We start from the raw sequence: 26,555 nt of genomic DNA, 5'->3' as shown, positions 1-26,555 counted from the left end.
TTAATTTAACAATAAATAAGACACCAAGCATCTCCCTGCGGCTCTGCAATGTGGGCAGCTGTATTAGTTTTAACCGGCTGCAATGGGGGGGGGAAGATTTTTAGAAGGATCCCATGGTAAGTGTTTTAAAGCGAAAAGCAAAAATTGTTTCTGGACCGATTCCAGCTTGTCAGAATGAACCTGATAACGCGGATTCCAATTTATTGAATCATATTCCAAAGTAGGTCTGACCAATGATATAAAAAGAGTTTTTGTAACGTATGGGTCATTAAATTCTTTAGACCAACGTTTAACGAAAGCCAAAGTACCTTTAGCGCTATTCACGCAAGATTCAATATGAAGTTTAAAATCGAGTTTTGGGTCCATTGTAACGCCTAAATCAATAAAATTAGTGACTTGCTTGATTACATAGTCGCCAATAACATAATCATGGGATTGGAAGGACTTCATTGTAAAACACATGAACTTACATTTAGGTAGGTTTAGTGACATGGCGTTTACATTACACCAGTCACCAAGACTATTCAGATCAGCCTGGAGGCATGCCCTATCCACGGGTGAGCGGATAGGCATTACAAGTTTGACATCATCAGCGTACATCAACGGCTTCCAGCTCTTCAAAACACTAGGAAGGTCATTAATGAACAACAGGAACAAAACCGGACCAAGATGGCTGCCTTGGGGAACACCAGAAGTTACGTTTATGAACCGAGACCAACAATTATTAAATACAACTGTTTGTTTTCTTTCTTTCACATAAGAAGAAACCCAAGATAGAAGCAAAGGAGGAAATCCTAACCGATCAAGTTTGAATAAAAGTATAGAATGAGAAACTTTATCAAATGCCTTACTAAAATCAGTATAAATAACATCAACTTCACAATTAGTCTTAAAACTGTCGGATACAAAGGTTGTAAACTCGAGCAAGTTGGACACCGTTGATTTACCCTTGCAAAAGCCATGTTGTGAAAAGTCAATTAATGAAGATACTCTAAAAGCAATCTGTTTTGTGATAATCAATTCAAATAGCTTAGGAATAGTGTTGAGTTTGGCTGTTCCTCTATAATTTATAACACACGTTCTGCTTCCATTTTTATGCAATGGTATAATGAATGATTCTTTCCACTTCTTGGGGAATACCCCTTGCTTCAGGGACGCATTAAACAAACAGGCTAGAGGTCGATATAAGTATCGAGCACCAGATTTCAGCACTACCGACGGAATTTGATCCGGACCACTAGAATAAGAAATTTTTGGATTTTCCAGATGAGTTAAAACATCATCCGTACATATATATGGGACTGCCTGGGAATCCAGAGGAGACAATCTGATAGGATAATTCGATGGCGGGTAATCATAGGTGTTTGAATAATTATATTCGAAGAAATCCGCAAACATGTTAGCAATTTTGAAGCTATCGTTGGAAATCTGATCATTTAGCTTCATTGTAGAAGGAAACCCTTTTATCATCCTTTTTGAATTAACAAAGCTGTAAAACGACTTAGGATTGACAAAAATTTGGCTTTTAATCCTACTGATATAGTTCTTATAACAAATTCTGTTCAATGTGTTATATTTGTGACGTAAAATTGAGTAGGCGGCATAGTCAGTCATTGATCCAGAAAGTTTGTAACGTTTGAATGAACGCGTCTTCTGATTTTTCAGGCGTTTCAATTCTTTAGTGCTCCAAGCCGATGATGATATAGCAGTGGTTTCGGACGTAGGTATGCATTTTTTAAATATTCCGTATAATACATTATTAAAATGGGATATACTCTCATCAATATCCCCATCGTACTCAGGCCAATTTATTCTCGATACTTCGAGTATTACTTTAGACCAATTGGCTTTTCTAAACATAAACCGGTGAGGGGTCTTTCGCACTACGTTGGAGGAACGCTCAGATAAATTATGAGATTCCATAAACATCGCGAGAGCAGGATGATACACATCTTCAGGCAGGGCAAGGGGATCGCATCGATTTACAAAACAATTTGAATCGTCTGAGAAAATTAAATCCAAGCATTTACCGAATTTATTCTGAATGTTGTTAACTTGAATAAGTCCAACATCTGCAAACTCGTTTAGGAAATCATAGTGGATAGCGCGAGAAGAAGTAGGGACTAGCTTCCCGTCGATAAGACTGCATGACACACATGGCAGATTAAAATCACCAAGTACAGTGACAGAATCACAGGCCCTGGCAGTGCTGCACACAGATTTCACTATTGAGGAATGATTCAAATATAAAGAAATCTCAGATTGTGGGGGAATGTAGTTGGCTATAAAATATTTGTAGGTTGAGGAAAGTTTTACTCTCACACAAAGAAGCTCAGCATCCTCAAAGTCAGGAAAATGTAGTTCATCCGCGGAAAAACTAGTGTGAACGGCAATTACACACCTCCACCAGCTCTGGCCAGTCGGTCTTTTCTACACTTGAAACGAACTCGATAAAACTTCAGCATTAAAAACTGTTGGTTTTAGCCAAGTCTCAGTAAAGACGAGTACATCATAAAAACTCTCATGACTCAGTAGAAAAATTTCCGTTAGTTTGGTATTCAACCCCCTAACGTTCTGATAAAATATACTAAGTGAGATATTATTTACGTTTGATAAGACATAATTTTAGTTTGTACCACTTCTGGAGTGTTGCCTGGCAAGTTTTTTGATGCATTTAAAGTAGCGCGGTCACGGTTCGACTTTCTAGTAAACAAATGCACCACAGAGTGTTTCGCCCAGAAAGTAGAATCGAGTACCCTATCAAAAAATTTGTCAGGAACTAAGATTCTGAAAGAAGAGATCTCTCTCCCAGACTTAAAATTAAACTTATAAACATTAATATAGCTGTTAAGTTCAACACCAAGCTTGGAGCATACGTAGTTAGATATATCAGCTTCCGTCAGCGATGCGTGGAGCCGTGATACAATAATGGACCTACTGGGGGGAACAGCAGTCACCTCCCTAGGAGCACCAGGTTCTAAAGCAACCGATTCAGAAACAGGGGCTGTGATTAGGGCTGCGAGTGGGGTTGTTGTTACAGCAGTCGAATCCTTACCAGAATTGGGTTGAATAGCAGGAACATTAACAGCATCAGAATCATCAGCATTAACAGAATTAGTGCTGTTCCCAAAAGCATTCGCTTTGTTTTTTCAGAGAATTTAAACACAATGAGAAGGCGTTTTTGCTAGATTCCAACTTTTTTGCATGTGAACACGTCTTGCACTTCACCACACACAATCCAATTTTAATGTTAACCAGTTAACAGCAGAAAATTCTCTGTCAACAGTTTCAGCTGGTGTATAAATTCTCTGGATTTTCTCTTAATATGATTTCTTTGTGGGAATATAGGTATTTAGTAGGATTAATTAAATTTAAATTTTATTACTTGTAGCAATATATTTGCTTGTTTTATGATTTAATATGAATTTGAACTTAATTAATATAATAATAGCAATATATTTGCTTGTTTTATGTTGATGCAAATTGCAGAAATTTTGCTTATTTCTTTACAAACAAAAACCTATTCATATACCCAAAATATGCCCTTTCATGAAATGTATGTAAATTAATCATACATTTATGAATTATCCCATCCCTTTTTGTTAATAAATTAAAATGTTAGGAAAATGTATGCAAATTGAAATATGCATGCAAATAATGTTTTGCCGACGGCATTTGCACACTTGGAATTTCTGTGCACACGAAATCCATTGCATATTTATAAAACGTTAATTTGCATAAAATGTATGCATATTAACCATGAAGTATGAATTATTAATAAATTGAAAAATTGAAATAAATAAAATATTTGATAACAATTGAATAAATTAAAAAATATTTAGTTATTATTTGGACTATGGGTGGGAGGGGAGGTACCTATAAAGAAATTTCCTAAAGCATTTTATATGTGTTATTCAGTACAATGATGTAAGTACCTATGTACTTGAATATTTTCAAAGGCAGGTTTGATAAGCCAAGTCAAACTTAAATACATTTGACCTGCCTCAAATCAACCCTGAAATATGTAAATAAGACCAACAATACACAAAAGACGTGTGCCTGTTGATCAGATGTTGAGCATTGTATCATTGAATATATATGTATGAAAATACAAACCAAAGCAAAAAAGTACAAATGTACATACATACATATATACATATTCAAGAATACTCCAATTAAAGGCAGACATGTATAAAAAGCTTGGTCGCTTTGATGCTGTGGCAGTGTCTTAAGTTATTAATAAAACAACTTGTCGCTTTCCGCGTTATGAAGCGACCAAATCAATTATGGCAATCCGCGTATACGGCCATGTATATGTAAATATCAATGCTCGTAGCAATTAGCCGACCAAATACAATAGGCACGAGCCAAATTATGTGTCGTCGGTGGTTAAAAGTGTTGCCGTTTATACCTTTAACAACTCACAGCTAAAAGGGGAATTTATTTTTTTATTTATTATAGATTTGTACATATGCTTGTGCGTAAGAATAATTTTTGTTGGAAGTGGTTGATTGAAACAGTTTGTCTTTTATTTGAACATGTGAATGTACAAACATTTGTTAGCTTATGCATGGATATATTGGTACCAATGAAGTCGGTGGGAAATGGGGGTGTAGGCTGATCTTTAGTTTAGGAATATATGTGTTGTCATATATACCAATCTAGGTTTGTTTATACCCACTCACCATTTAGGTGATTAAATTTTCAATTTCCCTACATATCAATATAATTTGATTACTCTTTCTGACAAAATAATGAGTTACCATACAATTGAACAAAAGAAATAATCAAATATGAATGAAGACTTCAACCTTCCAACCATCATAATTTATTTACAAAAAATCAGAGAATTCAAATTTCCAATATATTTGCTCTGATCAGAGATTTTTTGGTAACAGACGAACAGAGGAAATCGGTAAGAGAATTTTCTGTTACGTCTTGCACCCTGTTAAGTTAACATGAATTTGGGGAATAGTGGTGAAGTGCAAGACGTGACACATGCAAATGGATCGTAAGCAGTGGATGCCAAAATAACGCCTTCTCATTGTGTTTAAATTCTCTGTTTATACCCACCAACCATTTAGGTGATTAAATTTTCAATTTCCCTACATATCAATATAATTTGATTACTCTTTCTGACAAAATAATGAGTTACCATACAATTGAACAAAAGAAATAATCAAATATGAATACTTTAGATGATCAAACACTGAATATATCAGGCATGCTTAACTTGACGATCTTAACGTTAATAAACGAAACGAAGTGACTTCGTTCCGTTTATTAGCGTTGATTATCGTAACGAAATGATATCGTTTCGTTCGTTAAGCATGCCTGGAATATATTTTTTCAACCACATTTTGGAATCATATTTGAATCAAATGTGTTTACTTTAGGAGATCATAAATTTATAATAATTTTTAATTCGGCTTTCTGAATCTTTTTTGACTATATTTGTTGACTGAATAATGTATTTTATACTTGTCAAAATATTTCTTTACATCGGAGCTGCTCAACCCCTATACACGTGTAGCACTTTTGTTTTTGTTTTGCCCTGAATCATAGGCACAGATTCACATTCACACTTTGAATATAAAAAAAAAACAAGTAAGGACAGGAATGTCTTCGGCTGTACCGAAGACTTCAACCTTCCAACCATCATAATTTATTTACAAAAAATCAGAGAATTAAATTTGCAATATACTTGCTCTGATCAGAGAATTTTTTGGTAACAGACGAACAGAGAAAATCGTTAAGAGAATTTTCTGTTACGGCTTGCACCCTGTTAAGTTAACATGAATTTGGGGAATAGTGGTGAAGTGCAAGACGTGTCACCAGAGAATTTAAACACAATGAGAAGGCGTTATTTTGGCATCCACTGCTTACGATCCATTTGCATGTGTCACGTCTTGCACTTCACCACTATTCCCCAAATTCATGTTAACTTAACAGGGTGCAAGACGTAACAGAAAATTCTCTTACCGATTTCCTCTGTTCGTCTGTTACCAAAAAATCTCTGATCAGAGCAAATATATTGGAAATTTGAATTCTCTGATTTTTTGTAAATAAATTATGATGGTTGGAAGGTTGAAGTCTTCATTCATATTTGATTATTTCTTTTGTTCAATTGTATGGTAACTCATTATTTTGTCAGAAAGAGTAATCAAATTATATTGATATGTAGGGAAATTGAAAATTTAATCACCTAAATGGTGAGTGGGTATAAACAAACCTAGATTGGTATATATGACAACACATATATTCCTAAACTAAAGATCAGCCTACACCCCCATTTCCCACCGACTTCATTGGTACCAATATATCCATGCATAAGCTAACAAATGTTTGTACATTCACATGTTCAAATAAAAGACAAACTGTTTCAATCAACCACTTCCAACAAAAATTATTCTTACGCACAAGCATATGTACAAATCTATAATAAATAAAAAAATAAATTCCCCTTTTAGCTGTGAGTTGTTAAAGGTATAAACGGCAACACTTTTAACCACCGACGACACATAATTTGGCTCGTGCCTATTGTATTTGGTCGGCTAATTGCTACGAGCATTGATATTTACATATACATGGCCGTATACGCGGATTGCCATAATTGATTTGGTCGCTTCATAACGCGGAAAGCGACAAGTTGTTTTATTAATAACTTAAGACACTGCCACAGCATCAAAGCGACCAAGCTTTTTATACATGTCTGCCTTTAATTGGAGTATTCTTGAATATGTATATATGTATGTATGTACATTTGTACTTTTTTGCTTTGGTTTGTATTTTCATACATATATATTCAATGATACAATGCTCAACATCTGATCAACAGGCACACGTCTTTTGTGTATTGTTGGTCTTATTTACATATTTCAGGGTTGATTTGAGGCAGGTCAAATGTATTTAAGTTTGACTTGGCTTATCAAACCTGCCTTTGAAAATATTCAAGTACATAGGTACTTACATCATTGTACTGAATAACACATATAAAATGCTTTAGGAAATTTCTTTATAGGTACCTCCCCTCCCACCCATAGTCCAAATAATAACTAAATATTTTTTAATTTATTCAATTGTTATCAAATATTTTATTTATTTCAATTTTTCAATTTATTAATAATTCATACTTCATGGTTAATATGCATACATTTTATGCAAATTAACGTTTTATAAATATGCAATGGATTTCGTGTGCACAGAAATTCCAAGTGTGCAAATGCCGTCGGCAAAACATTATTTGCATGCATATTTCAATTTGCATACATTTTCCTAACATTTTAATTTATTAACAAAAAGGGATGGGATAATTCATAAATGTATGATTAATTTACATACATTTCATGAAAGGGCATATTTTGGGTATATGAATAGGTTTTTGTTTGTAAAGAAATAAGCAAAATTTCTGCAATTTGCATCAACATAAAACAAGCAAATATATTGCTATTATTATATTAATTAAGTTCAAATTCATATTAAATCATAAAACAAGCAAATATATTGCTACAAGTAATAAAATTTAAATTTAATTAATCCTACTAAATACCTATATTCCCACAAAGAAATCATATTAAGAGAAAATCCAGAGAATTTATACACCAGCTGAAACTGTTGACAGAGAATTTTCTGCTGTTAACTGGTTAACATTAAAATTGGATTGTGTGTGGTGAAGTGCAAGACGTGTTCACATGCAAAAAAGTTGGAATCTAGCAAAAACGCCTTCTCATTGTGTTTAAATTCTCTGGTGTCACATGCAAATGGATCGTAAGCAGTGGATGTCAAAAAAACGCCTTCTCATTGTGTTTAAATTCTCTGGTTTTTGTTAGAGTCGTCTTCATTATCTTTAAAATGCTTTTTGATGACATTTTTTATATCAGCCATCTCCGCAAACAAATCCTTAAATTTAAGGTCCAAGGCAAGCATTGTGGACTCCAATGTAGCTTTATTGGATGCCATCACAGCGTCATAGGCGTTACAAAGCTTGCCATAGGCATTTAGGCAATCCGCGCACATATAACTTAGGTGGCGGTTCTTCGTAAGCAAAATTACGTCGTACTCTGAAAAGTTGCCTTCACAGCAAGAACGATGGTAGACATTCTTGCAAAAGCCACCACAAGGCACAATAAGGGTATCCGAACGCGAAAAAAGCTTGTCGCACTTGGCACAATACTTATCCATTACACCAGATATCTTAATAGGTAAAATAAATAAATAAAAACTGGACGAAAAGAATAAAAAACAGAGAGCGATATAAAACACGTCTGTTCGGCACGAACGCAAGAAAACACGCACGCTACAACAGAAAGACAACTGACGTCTGTCTACAATTCAGATAGTCTGCGGTTCACCTTTTTGGCCTTTATATGCCCCTGATACTAACAAAGTATTATTTATATAAATTAAAAAGGTTTACATCAAAATAGTACATACCTCAAATTTAAGTCCAACAAAGTGGGCACTTGCTTGCATATGTTGGCAACAATTTCCCAGTTCCAAATAAGAGTCGAGCTAACATTCAATGCAGTAAGAACTTGGAAGTCTTTCAAGTAACCAGCCGCATTAACTGGACAACTATCTACACTTACTTCACTCAATTGCTCAAATTTACTTTGCTTGCGTGCTATCTTATCCATACCAACTACTTCAAAGAAGCTTGCTTGCATATTTTCTTGTGCCTCGCGAATCAAAGACGTATTTAAGCTTCTTTCCGCTGAATAACCTAGATAGCGTTCTCTTGCTGCATCTTCCAGTGACATAAATGGGCCAATTTTACCCGGACGCACAAAGCTACCAGCATTGGGATACTGAGTATGGAAGTAATGTTTGCCATTGAGACTTCCATTATGCTTGCCGCGGTGAGGGTCATCCCATTCGATCCCTAACCAAGAACCAGAGTAACCAGTTACCTATACAACCATAAGAAGTTAATTAGATGGTTAAATGCAATAGGTATTATAAATAGGCACATATCATCGTATACATATTGATAAGAGTTTTGCTTACCTCGCCCACATATTTAACTGTTCCATAATTGTCACCAACTTTAATGCGAGTTCCAATTGGATAATGCAAACAAGTATTATCGATTATACCAACCATGACGATGCAGATGATTGGAAATCACTTGTATTACCAAATTTGTTGATTTTTGGTTAACTGATGTTAGAAAACTTGCCCACGCTTTAAAGGAATATGTAGATTTTTCTGTTCTGAACCTTGTTTCTACAATTTTGTGCTGCAAAGTTTGATATTTATTAATATATATCTTTTCATCATCAATACTTTCTTCATTAATAACAATAAAAGCTATTTTACAGATTGTTTTTTATTTTTTACCTTACACCAATAATATCGTAAACTAGTGATGATTGATATTTTATTATCGAAAAATTGCCAATAGTACGTCCGTTCCCTAACAGTCAGAAACAATCGGACACAGTGGTCTTCTAAGCTAACCAATCAGACCGCAATCAATCAGACCGCTAATCAATCACCGCTGCGGTGTGATCGGAATAGTTATTCCAAAGAGGATAGAAATAATAAGAGACGTCAGTTTGATACATTGCATGGTTCAATTATGTACAGGTTGGCTCATCTCATCAGCTGATTTTATTTATGTCATTACATGGTCGAAGGGATTGTCAAAAGGAGATGGCAAACTCAAAATGAAACCAACACATTGGCAACATTTTACTTACACATACAAAAACTGCTAAGTTTTATGTTTCCATTCCATACCATTCGCACCAACACCAATACACAGATTTTGACAATTTGAACAGACATATTTTGTTGCTTTACAGACGAGCCAACCTGTATATAGTTGAACCATGGATACATTGTTTATAATTACTATATAGTTTGGCAGCTTAAGTAGAGGTTATGTTGCGAATAGAGTGGAAGGCAGTGGACTAGGCAGTCGAATGTCATATAATGAAGGAATGGTGTTCGGAGTTTTTTCAAAGTTAAAAAAAAATGATAAAAGCTTTAATATAAATAAAACTATTGTTTTAATAACAACAAAAACGCCATATATATTCTGTATACATAAATTGGCAAGGATTATCTCACTTTAAAATTTGAATTCAATAATCTAAAGTTTTTTTGAGCCTGAGTCGAGAACTGTGCGTGTGAATGTGCGAATTTTCACCGATCAGCTGTTAGTTGCGCTACTTGGTAAAATTTACAATGGTTTGATATTTATTTGTAATGTACCTGATTGGTGGGTATTAGAAAATTACCTTCTACACATTTTTAAGAAGTTGATATTAATATAATTGTGATTGTTGGAAAAAGGATGAATAGTTTAATTACTAAAATCCCTTAAAACAAACAAATACACCTCACGATAATGTGTAGGAGCAATTTAAAATTACCCCTCAAATGGGACATTACAAATGAATTTCGCAAAGAGTAAAAACTGACGTCTCTTATTAGCCGTGTTTTTTTTACACGTAAACGTCTATACGTTTATACTTTATATGGACTGCTAAGCGTCAAACTTTAAATACACCTCTGAAGTTGCTGCGCATAAAATGTGTACTACTAAATTTCAATACGCATTATACTCAGATGTAACTGAAATATGTGTTTTTGTTTCACCCTCTACACTAACTCTATGTATGTCCACAACCCTTCAATAAATGTAAGGAATACTCCTTTGGGAGTATAGGACTGATCCAAATCTAATCTATATACATACAAAAAATGTGCTCCAATTAACATTGCGATGTCCTAGGAGAGGAGTAGGTGATCCCACTCTCGCTTTGTTTGTGAGTATTCCATAGAGTACATACGTGAGAGTACTTTCCAAAGTACTTTCACTGTAGTACTCCATGAAGCACCCACAGAGGATCATATGCCAAAGTACTAAAGAGGAATTGTGTCGGAAAGAATTATCGGAGTGAATTTAATTTAAAATGAAGGTAAATGAAGAGGGGCAATACAACTTTTATATTTTTTACTACGAATATTCTTATATTATTTAGCATTTGCGTGAATAAAGAAACTAATATTTCTCTATACTATAGTATGTATACATAAAACCAGAGCGCGGTTGCATTTTATCAGAGTTGCCATAGTAAACTTTTTTTATCAGTTATTTGTATGCAATATTTTACTTTTGGCAACTCTGTTCGATCGTCATCGTGTCGTGATGACTGTCGTTAAAAAACGAACAATGATCGGCTGATGGTGGTCCGCAAACGCATTGCAAAGGAGTATTGTTAGAGTACTCCAACATGAAGAAACTGGAACACGTAATCCAACGATTTTTGCAGGGTAGATAAAACCAGTCCGCTGTTGCATTTTATCAGAGTTGCCAAAGTAAAATTTTATTATTAGTTATTTGCATGCAATATTTTACTTTTGGCAACTCTGTTCGATCGTCATCGTGTCGTGATCACTGTCGTTAAAAAACGAGCAATGATCGGCTGATGGTGGTCCGCAAACGCATTGCAAAGGAGTATTGTTAGAGTACTCCAACATGAAGAAAATGGAACACGTAATCCAACAATTTTTGCAGGGAAGGAATACTCCTTTGGGAGTATAGGACTGCTCCAAATCTAATCTGTATTCATACAAAAAATGTGCTCCAATTAACATTGCGATGTCCTAGGAGAGGAGTAGGTGATCCCACTCTCGCTTTGGTTGTGAGTATTCCATAGAGTACATACGTGAGAGTACTTTCCAAAGTACTTTCACTGTAGTACTCTATGGAACACCCACAGAGGATCATATGCCAAAGTACTAAAGAGGAATTGTGTCGGAAAGAATTATCGAAGTGAATTTAATTTAAAATGAAAGTAAATGAAGAGGGGCAATACAACTTTTATATTTTATACTACGAATATTCTTATGTTATTTAGCATTTGCGTGAATAAACTAATATTTCTCTATACATACTATAGTATCCCTTCAAAAAACGCGAGTACTCTATAAATAATATAACCCTTCAAAAAACGCGAGTACTCTATAAATAATACAAGGAATACTCCTTTGGGAGTATAGGAGTATTCCAAAACTAATCTGTATTCATACAAAAAATGTGCTCCAATTAACATTGCGATGTCCTAGGAGAGGAGTAGGTGATCCCACTCTCGCCTTGTTTGTGAGTATTCCATAGAGTACATACGTGAGAGTACTTTCCAAAGTACTTTCACTGTAGTACTCCATGGAGCACCCACAGAGGATCATATGCCAAAGTACTAAAGAAGAATTGTGTCGGAAAGAATTAGCAGAGTGAATTTAATTTAAAATGATGGTAAATGAAGAGGGGCAATACAACTTTTATATTTTTTACTACAAATATTCTTATGTTATTTAGCATTTGCGTGAATAAAGAAACCAATATTTCTCTTTACTATAGTATGTATACATAAAACCAGTGCGCGGTTGCATTTTATCAGAGTTGCCATAGTAAAATTTTATTATCAGTTATTTGTATGCAATATTTTACTTTTGGCAACTCTGTTCGATCGTCATCGTGTCGTAATCACGGTCGTTAAAAAACGAGCAATGATCGGCTGATGGTGGTCCGCAAACGCATTACAAAGGAGTATTGTTAGAGTACTCCAACATGAAGAAAATGGAACACGTAATCCAACAATTTTTTCAGGGATGTATACATAAAACCAGTGCGCTGTTGCATTTTATCAGAGTTGCCAAAGTAAAATTTTATTATTAGTTATTTGCATGCAATATTTTACTTTTGGCAACTCTGTTCGATCGTCATCGTGTCGTGATCACTGTCTTTAAAAAACGAGCAATGATCGTCTGATGGTGGTCCGCAAACGCATTGCAAAGGAGTATTGTTAGAGAAATACAACACGAAGAAAATGGAACACGTAATCCAACAATTTTTGTAGGTTATACTTTGATTTCTCTTTTGAAAAATGTGACAATAGTTGCGTTCCAGTGAAGCCTGATTCAGATAACGATAAAAATTTAACTAGCAAATGTAACAACAACGTAGTGATCCCGACATCTATCTGGATAAATTCCAAAATACAAAGCTAACAGTCTCTGGATGATCCCGAAAGATCGTGAAGTCCCGGGATTGTTGTTTTAAAATTCCAGGATTGCAAAAAAACTTCGGTGCTCGATGCTTTAGATGCCACACCTTAATTGTGATTTCAGTAAATTCGCTCAGAAAAGGTTGTTCACATCCGTTAATACTTGAATTGAAATTGTGGAAATGTTACAAGATACCTGATTTTCCAAAGGGTCAGAACAAGGAGCATCGAATTATTATTTTTTTTTTTTTTGCCGAGTCATTGATGGGGTTTGTCAAGCGTCGAGATCTAAAACTGCTCAGCTACCGAAGAAATATCATCAGCTGTGGGTAAAACTTAAATTAATAGAATATAGAAACAAACATATACAATATTAACGATTAAGAGAGATAAGGACAGTCTTTTTTATAGAAAAAGGGAGTCCGACTTATCATATATGTTTGAGTGAGAGTTATAATCTTGGCACAAACACGGGAAAGGTTCGTTAAGATCGAAATTCGTTCTACATTGTTTTAAAAGAAGAGGTTTGTATTGTCTCGTAGTGCGACAGGGAACAATAAAGTTCACTTCTTTCAGAAGAAATGGGCGTGAAATCGAGCCATCCATTTGTCATAAATATTACGCCAAGCATTTCTCTACGACTAGCAATAGTTGGCAGATTGATAAGTTTTAATCGATTAGTATAAGGTGGAAGATTAAATGACGAGTGCCATTGAAAGTTCCTTAAGCAAATATTAAAAACTGTTTTTGTATTGATTCAAACCTGTCAGTTTGGACTTGAAAACGCGGATTCTATACTATTGAGCTATACTGTAATATCGGTCTAACCAATATTATGAAGAGGGGTTTCGTCACGTAGGGGTCGCTAAGCTCTTTTGACTACCTTTTCACAAATGCTAAGATTCCTTTAGCTCTATTGACAGTGACACTTATATGAGTGTTGAAGCTAAGCTTGAAGTTCATTGTAACTCTCAAGTCTACAAAAACATTAACACTTTCAAGGTTTTGGTTGTTAATTGCGTAAGAAGCTGGTTGTAAACTCCTACGCGAAAAACACATAAATTTACATTTCTCAAGATTAAGCGGCATGTGGTTCACATTGCACCAAGCAGCTAAGCAATTCCGTCTAAAAAAAGAACGTTCTTCAACCGTTGGTAATAATTTTTTCTTAATTTTACAGGCGTAACCTTTATAGCACTTTTTATGAAGTTCAAAATACTTATGAGGCAGAATAGCATAACGAACGTAATTGGAATGTAAGCCAGTCTTCTTATATAATTTTAAGTAACGTGACTTTTTGTTTTTCAAAGAGTTTAGTTCTTTAGTGACCCAGGCTTGCATTGGTTCATCATATGAAGAAATACGTGTGGGCACATACTTTTCAAACAAGTTATAAATGATACTATTAAAATAAAAAACGATCTGATCCACGCCCGCATTACGTTGAGGCCAAGTTACTTTACAAAGTTCTTCATTTAATTTTTTGAAATTGGCTCTCGAAAAATCAAAACGACTGGTATAAACACTTTGGTTTATTTATAAAACCATAAACGTTGCCCATGGTTTCGTAAATTATCTCGGGGGAAGGATGGTAAACATCTTCAGGTAAAACTAGAGGCTCGTATCGGTTCACAGAGAATTTAGATATGTCATCCTCAAAGGCGAAATCTAAAATTTTTCCGTAAAGATAAAGACAAAAGTCGGATATTTCATATAAAATCGTTGTTACATGTCTTAGATGAGACTGGTAAAATTTTATGATCATAGGTGTTCTATGATATATGCGGCAGGTTAAAATCGCCCAAGACAAGCATTGAGTCGCATGGCTGCATCATCGAATAAACAGTTTTTATCAATGAAACATGTCGCATATACACTGATTGGTCAGATGAGGGAGGAATGTAGCAAACGACTAAGTAAATCCGTCCTCTTTCTAGCAGGATTCGGACGCATTTAAATTAGATGTCATCAGTAGCTGGTAAATTAACCTCCTCGGATGGTATTGAAGAATGTACAGCCAGCAAAACACTACCCCCGGTTCTGTTTAAGCGATAATTTCTATTAGACTGATACTCGTCACAAATAATTTCGGAATCCAAAACATGTGGTTCCAACCAAGTTTCATACAAGCAATAATTTTGTAATTACAGTGAAACGATTTTAAATATAGATCGGTTAACTTTGAGTTTATACCTCTAACGTTCTGGTAATATATTCTGAAGGTAGATTTTAAATTAAGTTTTTTGGAACAGAGTTTTGACGTGGAAATTGGGCGATATTCTCTATATAAAAGGGTTTCGAAATATTTTAAATAAACATCAATTCTAAACGAGGAAATATTTCTTTCATAACTAAACTTGAATTTTCTTATCGTCATGCCGTCAGCCTTTATTTTTGAGGCAACATGGGACTTAATGCCATCAACAGAGGTGTCTTTGTCAAATCCAGACACAAAAATAGATTTTTTTGCGGGACCACAACCAGCTTCTTAACGGATGTTTCTGCTATAAGAGGTGCAGTTTGAGACTCAGGGATCGTTGTATTCGTGACCTTCGAAGTGGAAGGCACTACAGCTTGCGGATTTGGGGAAGCTAGGTTTATCAAATCTTGCACTTGGGGTGAAGGATCACTTTGAAAGAGGATCAGACTCAAAGCGTTGGGTGGGTTTTTGTTGCCCTTTGGTTTTTTGTTAGGCTATCCTTTTCTTTATTGGAAGAGTGTGATAACTCATCTAAACACTTAAAAGAATTGAACAAGTTGTCATAATGCCTAACCTTTTCACTTATTACGGAAAACTCTTTGGATATTTCAAAAAAACGCATTGCGCGTTTGCTTAAACAGCCTAAAAAGATCTTTTTCAGTTTATCTTCATTTAGGACATGACCAACGTACTCCTCTGGCGGGATCATTGATGTTGTCTACAACTTCCACCTATCAATCCCGCGCAATTTGGATGGGCGAGCCCATCACAATGCCATCACAAATATCCACAAACATGTCATCGCAGTTGCAATTCCAGGAGACACGCATAACATCCAAGATGGAAGCACGTGTGGAAGAAAAGAAAACATATGGCATCACAACTGGAAAAACAGAAGACATATATGTCATATTTGTTGGCTGAGCAGTTGAAAGCACAAGAGGCTCGCATATCCTCGCAGCTGGAGTCACAGGAAATAAGGGTATCATCGAAGCTGGAGGCAACGGATACAAAAACTTTACAACTGCCGAGATTGAAACATTGAGAGGTCGTGTACAGGAGTTGCAACTAAATCGCCCAGCTATTCCAGCGAGCATTGAGAAGGTAAAAACTCCATCTTTTCACGGCTTTGCTTCTTTCCAGGTATTTAACCTTTAACTCGAGAAAACTTCAGAAGTGAACAAGTGAAATACTGAAGATAAAAATCCTGCACTGTTCGTGGCATTGAAAGGGCCTGCAGCTGAAATCGTACAGACAATTCCAGAGTACGAACGGAACAGTTATGAAGCATTGAATACCGATGTTGAGAGACGTTACGGAAGCGAGCATAGGAAACAGATATATAAAAGCGAATGAGACTTCGCAGGAGTTTGAGTCGGATGTCGAAAGCCTGCCCCATCTAGCAAATGCGGACGCACCCGTGGAATACACCGATAGGGTAAAAATCCAGAGCTTTATAAATGGCACACGGAACTTGGAAACGACGCGAGCGACATACGCAAATCAAACCCTACATTCGCAGAAACGGTATCACATTCTCTGATTCAGGAAACAGTATCGCCGTGTGGAAGTAGAAAAGCCAGACTGGGTGAACACAATATTTGAGGCATTGAAAGGATCGAAAAAAGCGGAGTGAAAGAGTTACTAAATGCTTCAAATGCACGTCATTGCGGTCTTGACCCTAGTGGTTCCAACAGCATGGGTGGTCTTAAGTACAAAGCTGGAGGAGATGATCAAGAGCGACCCAGCTATTGAATGTTCTCTGATACCTGTATCACAAATCGGAAGAAAGTCGAGCAGTCTAACCGTCAGAGGAAATGTGGATGGCAATGAGCGTCAGAACGATACTGATTATGCAAAGCCAATCTGTCAAGCTCAAGCTCTTCGAAGTAGTCCAGTAGGAAAACAATAGAGTGTGAGGCAACGAACTAGGATAAAGAGTAGTAATATGAAACACAGGTACGACGAGAACAACCCTCACCGGCGGAAAGGTGTTCCATCAAAATTTCAATGTAGCTGGGAAGGTCGGTACAAAGTTGTGAGGCGGATCAGTGATGTCATCTACCGCATACAAACAATTGGGAAACCACGAAATATAAGGGTGATTCATTTGGAGAGGCTAGCAACGGTTTGATCGAGGTGGAGGGCATCACGATGCTGTTAGTAAATAGTCACAACACAAATTCAGTAAACTTATGTACAGGCACACCAGAGAACTGCAAAAATCACAATTTTCTTGATTTAATCAAACACTAAAATTTGCATTCACACTTAATCATGCGAATAAATTCATATTGAATACACTCTTAATTGAATAAACTCAGCATCTGTCTTTACAAGACTCTGTTTGCATGATTGCGATCGACTGACCGAACAGGTTTTGCGTACGATTGTATTGATCAAACGAAGGCAAGCGGAGAATAAAATCAAAGCACGAGAATTAGTATCGTTTAGTTCGGCAAACAAACAGAATCATAAGCAATGTCTATATGTATGTTTATATGTATATTTATATGTAGCTTGTCGCCGTGACGTAAGGGCTGAAGAATCATGAAAATATTCAGACGCATGGAGTTTTCATATTTGCCTTTTCATTCCGACGAATGTAATCGCCGTTGAGGCAAACGAGCAAACGCCTGAATTGATCATATTCACGCATGCAATAAGTTGGTTGATTTTAAATTAATGTCGATTATGTTCGTTTAAGCAAGTTGGATCATTGAACACGATCATGTTGCCGAATGTAATCGAACGTTGTTGTGTTCGATTTTTGCAGTTCATTGATGCACACACACAACCAACAGCTCGAAGTGAAGAGATATTGTACACACACACATGTGGTCATCAGCCGAAGTTGTTACTCGCACATACACACGCATATAACTCAATTACCAAGCAGAAGATAAAACAGTTCTAGAAGGTGAAACGTTTGGACCTTAGAAGAAATATGCGGACGAGGCAATAGAGAGTGTAAGAGCAGCATAAGCTGAGGAATGACTAATCAGTTTGATTTAAATACGCTATTAGTTGTGAAGTACTACTCCCAAAGTAGGTCAAATAAATACAATTTTGCAATACTGTTGTAGTTATTTATTCGACAGTTCAGCATTCAAACGTTCCCAGAAGGGTATAAATAATGGGAATCCTCCAAAATTCGTTACAATATATATCTCACCCCTACTGCCAGCTTGCCACAGAGAATGGTGGGCATTAAAATCGCTTAGAACCACCAAAGAGGATAGATATACAGCCCAATTCTAAATATTCCCTCGGGATTTCGTTCTAGCTGTTTTGTCAATTGATATTTCGTTGCGCATTTCTTATTTTGTTTAAAAAATTTAAAGTTTAATTATTTTTGCGAATTTGTTTGAAATTACGAAATAAAATAATATAAACAATACAGTATTGGATTTCATATGGTATTCACTGAAATTAGTAATGAATTGGTGCCACAGCAACATCAACAGATGAGCATAATAAGAAGAAGACAGCTGGATAACACAAATCCGCCATTCAGCAAAGCAGTTTTCTGGAGGCCAAGTCGAGTTGAATTCGTCTTTCATCATATGCCAAAATCTATTTCTTAAAATATCCTTACGCAATTTCTGGATGGCTTCATCAAATATACCAAGAGCTCTTCCGTTGATTATGACATAGTTTTCGACTTAAAATGAAGAATATTGTGCTAGAATGTACATATCTTAGCACAAATTTGTACAAATAAGTGTGTTCTTTCTTAAAAGAACCAGTTTCCTTTAACTATTTTGATGCACTGCCTTTAATTTAACCAGTGAAAAAACTCCTAAGAGATGGCAGAGAAATCTCCCTCTCACATTCGTAATATCTACTTTTCTCCCATAACCGGTTCCCGCTTTTTCGAACATTGTTCAGAATAGGAGGAAAGAGAGAAGTGAAAAAACTCACAAGGAATTTTTATTTAGAATACGAGGAGTGGGAGAAGGGAAAAAACTCGCACGAAATTTTTGTTTAAAATTGGGCTGATAATAGCCGCGTTTTTTTATACACGCGTATACGTTTACGTTTGCGCGTGAAAAAAACGCCTATCCTCGCTTAGATAATGCTTAGGAGACCCATCTACCGGCAGTGGTTAAACAACTAGCTACAGCAACAGGGTGTACCGAAAAGCGGGAACACAACCCTCTGTTGTATGCCTGTGTATAACATATAGCTAAATCAGTTGCGATTAATTGCCTGCAAAAATCGTTGGATTACGTCTTCCATTTTCTTCATGTTGGAGTACTCTAACAATACACCTTTGCAATGCGTTTGTGGACCACCATCAGCCGATCATTGCTCGTTTTTTAACGACAGTCATCACGACACGATGACGATCGAACGGAGTTGCCAAAAGTAAAATATTGCATACAAATAACTGATAATAAAATTTTACTATGGCAACTCTGATAAAATGCAACCGCGCACTGGTTTTATGTATACATACTATAGTATAGAGAAATATTAGTTTCTTTATTCACGCAAATGCTAAATAACATAAGAATATTCGTAGTAAAAAATTTAAAAGTTGTATTGCCCCTCTTCATTTACCTTCATTTTAAATTAAATTCACTCCGATAATTCTTTCCGATACAATTCCTCTTTAGTACTTTGGCATATGATCCTCTGTGGGTGCTTCATGGAGTACTACAGTGAAAGTACTTTGGAAAGTACTCTCACGTATGTACTCTATGGATTACTCACAAACAAAGCGAGAGCGGGATCACCTACTCCTCTCCTAGGACATCGCAATGTTAATTGGAGCACATTTTTTGTATGAATACAGATTAGTTTTGGAATACTCCTATACTCCCAAAGGAGTATTCCTTATATTATTTATGGAGTACTCGCGTTTTTTGAAGGGTATACATACTATAGTATGTATAGAGAAATATTAGTTCATTCACGCAAATGCTAAATAACATAAGAATATTCGTAGTATAAAATATAAAAGTTGTATTGCCCCTCTTCATTTACTTTCATTTTAAATTAAATTCACTTCGATAATTCTTTCCGACACAATTCCTCTTTAGTACTTTGGCATATGATCCTCTGTGGGTGCTTCATGGAGTACTACAGTGAAAGTACTTTGGAAAGTACTCTCATGTATGTACTCTATCGAATAATCACAAACAAAGCGAGAAAGGGATCACCTACTCCTCTCCTAGGACATCGCAATGTTAATTGGACCACATTTTTTGTATGAATACAGATTAGATTTGGAGCAGTCCTATACTCCCAAAGGAGTATTCCTTACATTATTTATAGAGTACTCGCGTTTTTTAAAGGGAAGTTAACTTGCATTTGGGAAACATGGTGAATCGCAAGACGTTTCACCATGCAAGGCCACGCAGCGCCATCTATTTTTGAAAAAAGTTGGTTTATTAAAGGTTGCCAAACTAAATATCAGAAACTAACAATTTATCTGGCTCACAACTTGAACCAGACTTCTATCTGGATTTATCTGTCTCAAATCATTGTTGTTGCATTTACATGCAAAATTATTTATTTATTTTATTTAATTATTTTAGTTCATACCATGGGGGACTCTGGTTCCTCCATGGTTGATATGTGGCAAACATGTTTCCGTCAGCTGTCATAGTGAAAATAAAATAGGTTTAGTTGCAGCTTTTTGACATAATTTTCTATGAGATATCTGTCAAAAAAGCTGCACCTAAATTTAAAGCCTATAGGCGCATAGTCAGAGTGAAAATAAAATAGGTTTAAAATTTAGTTGCACCTTTTTTGGCAGATAGCTCATACAAAATTATGTCAAAAACTTCCAACCAAATTTAAAACCTATTTTATTTTGACTATGACTATGTGCCAATAATTTTTTTCTCTGAACGACGAGTTGAGTCAGTTGTCAAATGAAATAATTATCTATGAATTTTAAGGAGATGACTCCCTAAATTATAATTTCACAACTCACTATAATATTAATAAGGATATTATATGAATAACCAACATTTTAAATTGTCAAAGAACTGTCACTACAAACTTATTTGACCCCACCGATTGAGCGGATCAAAAATACTTAACGATGCGTCAGAAAATTATCACTCAACGATTGATCAACACTTGTGAAGCGCCCATTTTGTACTTGTCTACAGGTCTCATCTTCTGTCCTTGGGTTCGGCCCCTTATGGGAAAATCACAGGGGCTGTGGTTTCACCTCATATGCGAAGATATGCATATATTTTTCTCAAGGCAAATTCAACAAGGTAGAATTGACAACTGAAATATTTTGTTTTTGTAGGAGTTTTTCTTTCAAAAATTTGTAAACAAGCGTATTAACCCTTTGCGGCCCAAGCACAGTATTTGGACACATACAACTGTCTTGTTAAAAAATTATATCGCATATGATGAAGCCGCAAAATGACCAAACCGGGAAGATTCTTAGCCAAACACTAATTTAAACTAAAAAAGCTGCAACCTAGAAATGTAATGGATCGATTTTTGACACGAGTGCTACTTTAGAATCTACATTTTTGAGGCCAAAGTATTTGGGTCAGGCAAGAGACTTTTGGCTAAACAATAATTTCTAGGCGCCCCCTAGAAATCTAACGGAGCCACTTTTGCCACCAAGACCTAGTTTAGAAAATATGTACTTATTTAAGGATTTTAGCTTTATGAAAATGATTAAAACAACGTTCTTTTTTTATACAATAGTCTTTGCCATTTTTTTATTTTTAAATGCAATTTTTTTATGTTTTTGCATCCTCAATTTTTTGTTTAAATGCTTAATTATAAAAAATATTCGGCATCTAAAAAAAACTTTTTGACATCTTCTTCCAAGTGTATGTCTTTGCATAGCTCTAGCAAATTTGGCAATAATTTTTTTTGGTGGGATATTTCTTCACCATTGTATTTGGCGAAAACCATTTCTAAATATTAAATTTTATTAAAAAATTCATGGTTGGGCTTACTAAGGCTAGCATATTCTCTTTTATTTATCCAGCTGTAAGAAGCCGAATTTTCTTCTTCATAGCGCGTAAGATCAAGTTTTCGGATTATATATCCAGCAATGTAGGCCAGGCCATCTTCATACATTTCATCTAACTCAACAGTTTCATCTATAACGAAACGGCCTTCTTGCACTTCTGTAAAAACTTCATCTATTGCCTTGTCATAATTTTGTGAATTTATGTCGGTAATATGTCTTCAATAAAAATACCAAATTTTCAATCACAACGGGTTAATCATTTTTTTTGTTTGACGTAAAAACTCCTACAGAAAGGAGCGCACTGTCAAGATCACTACCCTTCAAAAAACGCGAGTAGAGTACATACGTGAGAGTACTTTCCAAAGTACTTTCACTGTTGTACTCCATGGAGCACCCACAGAGGATCGTATGCCAAAGTACTAAAGAGGAATTGTGTCGGAAAGAATTATCGAAGTGAATTTAATTTAAAATGAAAGTAAATGAAGAGGGGCAATACAATTTTTATTTTTTATACTACGAATATTCTTATGTTATTTAGCATTTGCGTGAATAAACTAATATTTCTCTATACATACTATAGTATGTATACCCTGCAAAAATTGTTGGATTACGTGTTCCATTGCGCTGTTGCATTTTATCAGAGTTGCCAAAATAAAATTTTATTATTAGTTATTTGCATGCAATATTTTACTTTGGGCAACTCTGTTCGATCGTCATAGCGTCGTGTCCACTGTCGTTAAAAAACGAGCAATGATCAGCTGATGGTGGTCCGCAAACGCATTGCAAAGGAGTATTGTTAGAGTACTCCAACATGAAGAAAATGGAACACGTAATCCAACAATTTTTGCAGGGAAGGAACACTCCTTTGGGAGTATAGGACTGCTCCAAATCTAATCTGTATTCATACAAAAAATGTGCTCCAATTAACATTGCGATGTCCTAGGAGAGGAGTAGGTGATCCCACTCTCGCTTTGGTTGTATTCCATAGAGTACATACGTGAGAGTACTTTCCAAAGTACTTTCACTGTAGTACTCCATGGAGCACCCACAGAGGATCATATGCCAAAGTACTAAAGAGGAATTGTGTCGGAAAGAATTATCGAAGTGAATTTAATTTAAAATGAAAGTAAATGAAGAGGGGCAATACAACTTGTATATTTTATACTACGAATATTCTTATGTTATTTAGCATTTGCGTGAATAAACTAATATTTCTCTATACTATAGTATGTATACATAAAACCAGTGCGCTGTTGCATTTTATCAGAGTTGCCAAAGTAAAATTTTATTATTAGTTATTTGCATGCAATATTTTACTTTTGGTAACTCTGTTCGATCGTCATCGTGTCGTGATCACTGTCGTTAAAAAACGAGCAATGATCGGCTGATGGTGGTCCGCAAACGCATTGCAAAGGAGTATTGTTAGCGTACTCCAACATGAAGAAAATGGAACACGTAATCCAACAATTTTTGCAGGGATGTCACAAGACGTTACAGAAGTTTCCTTTAACCATTTTCTCTGTTCATCTGTGTGGCAACCCATAATCGAATGATCCAAGATCGCGCAATCCGGAATTGTTGTATTTGTAATCGAATTTAAAAAAAAAGTTTGATGACGTAGCGCTTTCGAAATTTTTCGATTTATTACATTTCTCTTATGTTTCGCTACCAGTGTTCGGAGTATTTAAAACCGTTACCTGAGCAAACGACTACGTCGGAGTAAAAATTAAATTTTCGGAGTATATTTTTTCTTCCTTTTTGAAAGCGGGCGAACAACTAACATCAAATTGATTTGGTGGCTTGGCAAACCTTTCGATTGTGTTTTTGCCATAAAATTTTTCTTAGCAAAAATGTTATCTGCCTTATCAGATGCACATGGAGTCAGCCTAAAACGTGTAGGATGACCAATTAATGCTCCCATTAACACACCATATTCTATCTCCACAGATATTTATCGCGAAGAAAAAAAAAATATTATTATTATTATTTTCGTTTTACCATACATATTTAATGCTCTTTTAATGACAGAAGGTTTCACGCCGGGGCAGATTCCTGTAGGAACGATAATGGCGACCTGTTAACTGATGTACAAAGTGTGGGGGACGACGAACCCGATACCCCGATCGCCGATGATGAAAAACACTCCCCGGCATCCAATCTCACGGCTAAAAAATCACAAGGTGACAAGTAATGACGGGATACCCGGCGGGCTCTTCAAACATGGAGGCGAAGATAAAGAAGCAAGAAAAAGTTGGTCTTGCAGTAAATTTGGACAAGACGAAGTACTTGTTGTCATCGTGACCTTTATAGCTACGTTACTGTTGACAGATATAAATTCGAGACTGTGAAGGATTTCGTTCATTTGGGAAGCAGCATTAAAAGCAAAAACAATGTCGGCCTAGAAATCAAACGGGAATAACTCTTGCCAACAAGTGCTTCTTTAGGCAATTGAGAAGTAAAGTCCTCTCTCAACGAACAAAGTTCTCGCTCTACAAGTGACTCATCATACCTGTCCTGATGTATGGCTCGGAATGATGGAAGGTGTCGAAAGAAGATGAAATGGCTCTTGGAGTATTCGAGAGAAAAGTTCTCCGGAAGGTTTATAGTTCTAATCGTTATGTCGACGGCGAGTGTCGGAGGAGGTATAATAGCCATGTTTTTTAACACGCGCGTATACGTTTCGTTTGCGCGTGTTAAAAAACGCCTATCTTCGCTTAGATAATGCTTAGGAGACCCATCTAGCGGCTGTGGTAAAACAACTAGCTACAGCAACAGGGTGTACCGAAAAGCGGAGACGCAACGCTCTGATGGCCATAGGGTATAACATATAGCTGAATCAGTTGCGATGAATTGTGGACACACATATAATACATAGAATTAGTGTACAGGGTGAAACAAAGACACATATTTCAGTTACATCTGAGTATAATGCGTATTGAAATTTAGTAGGACAAAATTTATGCGCAGCAATTTCAGAGGTGTATTTATAGTTTGTCTCTTAGCAGTCAATATAAAGTTTAAGCGTAAACGGATATACGCGTGTTAAAAAACACGGCTAATGATGTGTTATATGAGCTTTACGTAGACATGACGATAGTGCAGGATTCGCTAGCTAGGGCATGTTATGCGGATGAACGAATACGCTCCGGCAGTTTGTAAACAGAGGAAAGAGAAAACCTGGACTGAGTTGGGAGAAACAGTTGGAGGAAGATTTGACCTCGGTTGGTGCCCCAAATTGGCGACTGTTATCACAAAACAGGGTTAGCCGACCTCACTGACTCAACGTGCTTAATTTTTATATACAACTTCAAGAAGTGCTATATATTGAATTTTGGCTCCTGTTACTCCTTCTTTTCTCATTCCTTAGGAAAAAAGTACAAAAACTGTTAGTAAAATGTGAAAAAACACGTCCTAAGATACAAACAATGAATTCACGTCATTTCATCCAATAGTCACTTTTTAACCATCAGCTTTTCATACGTATACAATAACCACCAAAAGATATTAGGTAGTAATACTATTTAATTTTCAACTCTACCCAAATAAATCTTTGGGGTAAAAAATGTAGTAGGAGGTAAGAGCGGAGCAAAATACTCAGATTGTAATAAAGTCTGAACACTGCGTCAGTAATAAAAAATGTTGTCAAAAGCGTGACATCACGCCGAGAAAATTTCTTTCACGGCTAACTATGATTTTTTGCTCTCTCATTTTTTAATGCGGGATCTGTTTATTGGTTCATGGTGGCAACCGGCTCAGATTGACTACAAGTCTGTTACCTAAAAATTCTCTGATCAGAGCAAATAGTTATTCTTACAAGTTCTAATTCTCTGATTTTTTTTTTTAAATAATTTATGATTGTATTGTTTCATTGTAAATTGAATTTCCCTATTAAGTAAAGGCCGCCATATAGATGCGTTTAACACAAGCTTATGCATTCCAATAACATCGCCACAATCAACCAAGATGTTGCGTTTGTAAATATGAAGGAACTTCAGACTTGCCAATTGAAGTTTATTACGCCTTGCCCATTCACATACAAAATTTCGCGAAGCACTATTGTAAACATTCTCCCTATACAACAAAAATACTTGTTAACATATTTTGTGTCGTATTCGATTATTATATTGCAGTTTCCAATTGCCAAAACAGTTAGAAATTTTACCAACCAGTGGGAAAAATAATTTCTCTTGCAAAGTGTGCCATCACCCTTAGCCAAAGTCAAATGTCAAGTTCTTCTTCTTATGATTTGTTTGGAACAAAATTTGGGAGATGGCTACATTTCAAGATCAGATGGCGCCAGTGTCGCTCATTTTACCGTTCTCCATAAAAATACGTGCAATCTGCTCATAATGCATAAGCATGTGTTAGACTCATCTAT

General features: G+C 35.8%; 1 protein-coding gene across 1 annotated transcript in view; it reads right to left on the bottom strand.

The window, feature by feature from the left end:
* Tbce (Tubulin-binding cofactor E) overlaps window positions 1–9,449 on the bottom strand; it is a 165,027-nt gene extending 155,578 nt beyond the window's left edge. Inside the window, exons 1-3 of the mRNA XM_067772355.1 lie at window positions 9,340–9,449; window positions 9,007–9,238; window positions 8,434–8,909 (exon numbers count right to left, since the gene is read on the bottom strand). Of these exons, the coding sequence (XP_067628456.1) occupies window positions 8,434–8,909; window positions 9,007–9,102 (572 nt within the window). The 5' untranslated portion in view covers window positions 9,103–9,238; window positions 9,340–9,449. The remainder of the gene's footprint in view (window positions 1–8,433; window positions 8,910–9,006; window positions 9,239–9,339) is intronic.
* Between the last annotated feature and the right edge of the window lie 17,106 nt (window positions 9,450–26,555).

Source organism: Eurosta solidaginis, chromosome 3, assembly GCF_040869045.1.
Source record: "Eurosta solidaginis isolate ZX-2024a chromosome 3, ASM4086904v1, whole genome shotgun sequence".
Lineage (NCBI taxonomy): Eukaryota > Metazoa > Arthropoda > Insecta > Diptera > Tephritidae > Eurosta > Eurosta solidaginis.
The sequence above is the reverse complement of the archived record's forward strand: the minus strand, read 5'-3'. Positions and strand labels throughout refer to the sequence as shown.